This window comes from Orycteropus afer, unplaced genomic scaffold (genome assembly GCF_000298275.1).
Source record: "Orycteropus afer afer isolate SDZICR_OR568_19922 unplaced genomic scaffold, OryAfe1.0 scaffold00003, whole genome shotgun sequence".
In the NCBI taxonomy this organism is placed as follows: domain Eukaryota; kingdom Metazoa; phylum Chordata; class Mammalia; order Tubulidentata; family Orycteropodidae; genus Orycteropus; species Orycteropus afer.
Genome location: NW_006921590.1, coordinates 33,635,348 through 33,639,623, shown reverse-complemented (window position 1 = coordinate 33,639,623; position 4,276 = coordinate 33,635,348). Strand labels below are relative to the sequence as shown.

General features: G+C 38.7%; 1 protein-coding gene across 1 annotated transcript in view; it reads right to left on the bottom strand.

Annotated features, from left to right (window-relative positions):
- The window catches only part of PPP2R3A (protein phosphatase 2 regulatory subunit B''alpha), a 203,251-nt gene extending 199,967 nt beyond the window's left edge, over positions 1-3,284 (bottom strand). The window contains exon 1 of the mRNA XM_007937128.2: positions 1,290-3,284. Coding sequence (XP_007935319.1) covers positions 1,290-3,284 — 1,995 coding nt within the window. The remainder of the gene's footprint in view (positions 1-1,289) is intronic.
- Positions 3,285-4,276: the final 992 nt, after the last annotated feature.

The window sequence follows — 4,276 nt, the reverse complement described above, 5'->3', positions numbered from 1 at the left end:
TATATGACTATGAGACCAGAAGAACTAGATGGTGCCCGGCTACCACTGTCATCCACTTGGAAGGGGATCTATGTAGGAGATCCTTGATGGAGAGGGAGAACAATGTGGAACAAAACTCAAAATCATTTGGAGAAAAAAAAAAGGGGGAGGACTAGGTTTGCTGGTCCGATAGAGCCTGGTGGAACCACTGAGACTATGGCCCCTACCTGCCCTTCAGGTCTGGAGTTGAACCCACAACTGTGGTTTCCAGCCAAACAAAAGACAGGCATATGAGTTGAACATTACCTCAAGCAGATACACTCCTTGGAGAGAACAATCATGGGAGAAAGAAGGGCTGCTTATGCACAGGGTGATAGCTCAAGGGGCAGGAGAGTATGGAGGGATGGACACTGGGAAGAGGTAACTATGGGAAGGAAGTGGGAGGTGAGCTGTTGCATTGTGGTAAACTGTGGTCAACGTCATGAGACAAAGTATATGTGAACCGCTATATGGAAAGTGAATTTGCTATGTAAACCTTCACCCATATCACAATTAAACACACACACACACACACACACACAAACAAAACAAACATCTATCCTGACTCTAGATGATATTTATTCTCACTGGCACTGAAGGCCTATTACACTGAAATTACTCTTAGACTTGTGCTTACGTTCTTGTGCACTCTTTTAAGTATGTTAGTTTTGTCTCCCTAACTATATTTTATGCTCTCCCCTCTTCACACTTCACCTTAAATAGGTCTGCATAGGCACGCAGTAATGAATGTTCTATTGGTTAACTGGGGAGGGAAGGTGAGGACTAACATTAAACACCTACTCCATGGACAAACGGCCTGGTGATCTACTTCCATAAGATTACAGCTACTGAAAATCCAGTAAAGCACGGTTCTATTTTGAAACATGTGGGCTCACCATGATCAAAACTGACCCAACAGCAATGGATTTGCTGTTTTTCGTGTGTGTGCATGTGTGTGTGATCCTTATTAATTCCATTATATAGATGAGGCAATTGAGCTTAAGTAACTTTCTTCTGGTCACACAGCTAAGAAGATGAAAGCAGGAGAGGTGACAGGGCAGGGCAGTTGAAACCAGCCTGGCTGGCTTTAAAGCCTTTGCCTTTTACTGGAAGTGAGTGAGTCCATTCCTAAGATAGGACAGGAGGCTTAGTAGAACATAAAATGATGATCACAAATAGTTTATAAATAACAAAAAGTTTTGTTTATAAACTTTGCAAATGTTAAAAATTTCTTTTAAGATTGCTTAAAACTGAAGATTGTTGGGTCTTACCTTAATCACCTCTGGAGTCTGCTGAATCAAAACCACTGAAGTCGTGTCTTTGGCTTTATCACCAATAGGACCTCTACAGATGGATAAATTGGCCTGGGAGGAAGGTGTTAAGGTCTCCTGTAGAATCTGCATCATTTCCTTTTCCTGTGATAGGCTCCCTCTGACTGATTTGCATTCAACTAGTTCTTGAGCAAAGTCTTCAATGCTTTCTAGAATTCGCAGTAAGAGGGCTCGATCCTCTTCCTCTATTTTGTGTCCATTAGTTTCAATGATCCTTGTTAGACAGGAAGGTGTAACTTTTTCTGAAGGTGAAGAGGCTTTAGATTTAGGCTCAAGATCTACAGAGATCTGACCAGTCAACTGACTATGACTATTTAGAGAATTTGAGTTTTTACCCTTAGCAAGTGGCTCTCTTAGAGAGGTCTCCATTTTTTGTGAAAAAGATTCTAAATCCATTAACAATTTATCTATCTCTTCCTGACTGTTAGGATTCATAAAATCTCTGTGGTCTCCCTCTTTAGCTTTAGGAACTTTTGATTTAAGGTCTTCTTCAGGTAGATTAACAACTGGTTTCTCAAATATCTTATCAATTTCATTTTGCATTGAGGCAGAACATTTTTTAAGATGAGTACCGTGGTCTGAAAATTCTGCTCTATCTTGATTTACCTTTACCAATTCCTGACTGGGTCCATTCTTTGTCTTTTGGCCTTTATCTAATGCTTTCTTTCCATCTGATTCTTCTTCAATATAAAGAGTCTCCATTAAGTCACCAGAAGAAACATTTTCTAAAGGGTTCATGGTTAACGTCTGCGACTGAAGCTGGACAGCTTTTAGAGTTCTGGGATCATTTACCTCAAAGTTATATAAGGAATTTGTAGAATCATTTAGAATGGATTTTACATTGTCCGTTTTCCTAGAACTGTGCTTGTCATTTTGCAATTCAGTAACTTGAAACTGCCCAGACTCAGCAGCTGAGAGCTGGACAACATCTTCATATTTAGGGGGCTGCTCAGTGCCATATATTGGGGAGAAGGGTGTCAGTTGTAAACTCGGCATATTACTGACCAGTTCTGTTAAATCTATAGCCTCATTATGTCCAGACTGCACTAATTCAAATGGTAACTTTTTCAGATAGGATGCTAATCTGCTCATTACATTCATATAGACAGTTTCAGAGCTAGAAATCGCATCATAACCACTTCCTTCATTGATGCTACTTCCTGACTTTTTCTTTATGCATTGTTTTATGATGTCTGTGCATTTTTTCAAATCTTCAGAACATTTCAGCAAAATGTCTAAGCACATCTTTATGTCTGTCCCAGAAGAAAAGTTATCTATTTTATGTTTTTCCAAAATCTGAGTAACCAGGTCTTCTTCAGAGAAATTTTGAAGAAGCATGGAAGTCAGGTTCAGATCAAGTGAGTTTCTATGAGACAAAGATTTTTCCTCCATTGAGGAACTCCGGAGTAAACCAAAGGATGGGGAGTTTCCATCATTGTTATAATGACTACAGAGCAAGTCAAAATCAACTGACCTCCTATTAAATGAGTCAGACTTAACTTTCCTTCCCTTTTTATAAGCTGCATGGTTAGAGTTTTTAAGTTTTTCAAAGGAAAATTCTTTTATTTTCCCACTGGCAAAACTGATTGCTTCCCCTGCAATGTCCTTTAAGTTACAAGTATTCTGAATTGCAGATCCTTTCTTGATCCTGGGTATACCTGTGAGGGCTTGATGGGGATAGTCACTTTCAGCTGAGGAAAGCCCATTTTCGTGGGGTAGAAACATTGAGTTCAGATCCACATCTTTGAACTGAGACACAGGGATATGTAAGAGGTCTGCACAAACACTATGATGTACCACCACGCAGTCAACTCCATGCATGAAAGTGTGGCAGGTTCCAGTGCAATAATGTATAGCCTGCTCAAAACGCCGGTCTATCACCACACTGCTGTAGTGGTTCACACTACTGACCACAAGTCTGTAAGTTGCTGCCATAATATCAAATCCACTTAGTGGCAGAACTTGGAATTTTCTAGAACTCCAGTTTCAAGTAAATTTTCCTAATGACACTTAGCTGAAAATATATCTGACAATGTTCAGTGGATTCTTGCAAATAAAATGACTTTTTCCACAAAAGAAACCATCTAAATCTGAGGTTGCGTAACTGTCATAATACAGTAGCTGTTGCACATGTGTGTTTGTATTAGCAAGTCTAATAATTTAAAGTAGAATATTAATTGTGGTTTTTAGTTTTATCTAGCAAAATCATGATACTATAGATTATTTTTGTGACAGAATATCATTGTTTAGGTCTTCAGCAATTCCATAATATAAAGTAGAAATTTATTATCATGAATTTGCTGCCATGAATCTTAGTTGGTAGTATAGAAGTACTGTGATAATGAATTCCTCCAAAGGTTTAAATGATCCATTTTTCTGTGATTGATAGAGAAACCTATAATAAAAAACAAAGAAAAGAAAACAATTAAAAGGAAATATTTCTTATATGGAGACAATCTTTGATTTTCTCTTCCTTTGGATCTCATAAGGAGCTCTGGTTGTGTTGTGGTTAAGACATTTAGCTTCTAACCAGAAAGCTAGCAGTTCAAACACACCAGTTGCTCTGTGGAAGGAAGATGGAGCAATCTACTTCCGTAAAGATTTACAGCCTCGGAAACCCAACGGGGGTTGCTATGAGTCAGAACTGACTCAATGACGGTAAGTTTTTCATACCTTATATGCAGTCTAACTCCTCTGCTTCATTTTCAAGCCCTTCAACATCTATTTCCATCCATCTACAACCTTGTTTTCTGCACCAATCTTTTGTTTCCATCAACTTAGTTTCGATAAAGAGACTCCCAACACACAGAGCCTGTTCTTGGTTCTACAACTTCATCTACACTTGGAAATCAATCTCCCATCATCTTCTCTTTTCTCACTATATGAGACAGAAAGAACAATCTTCATTACATTTCTTGATCTCATCC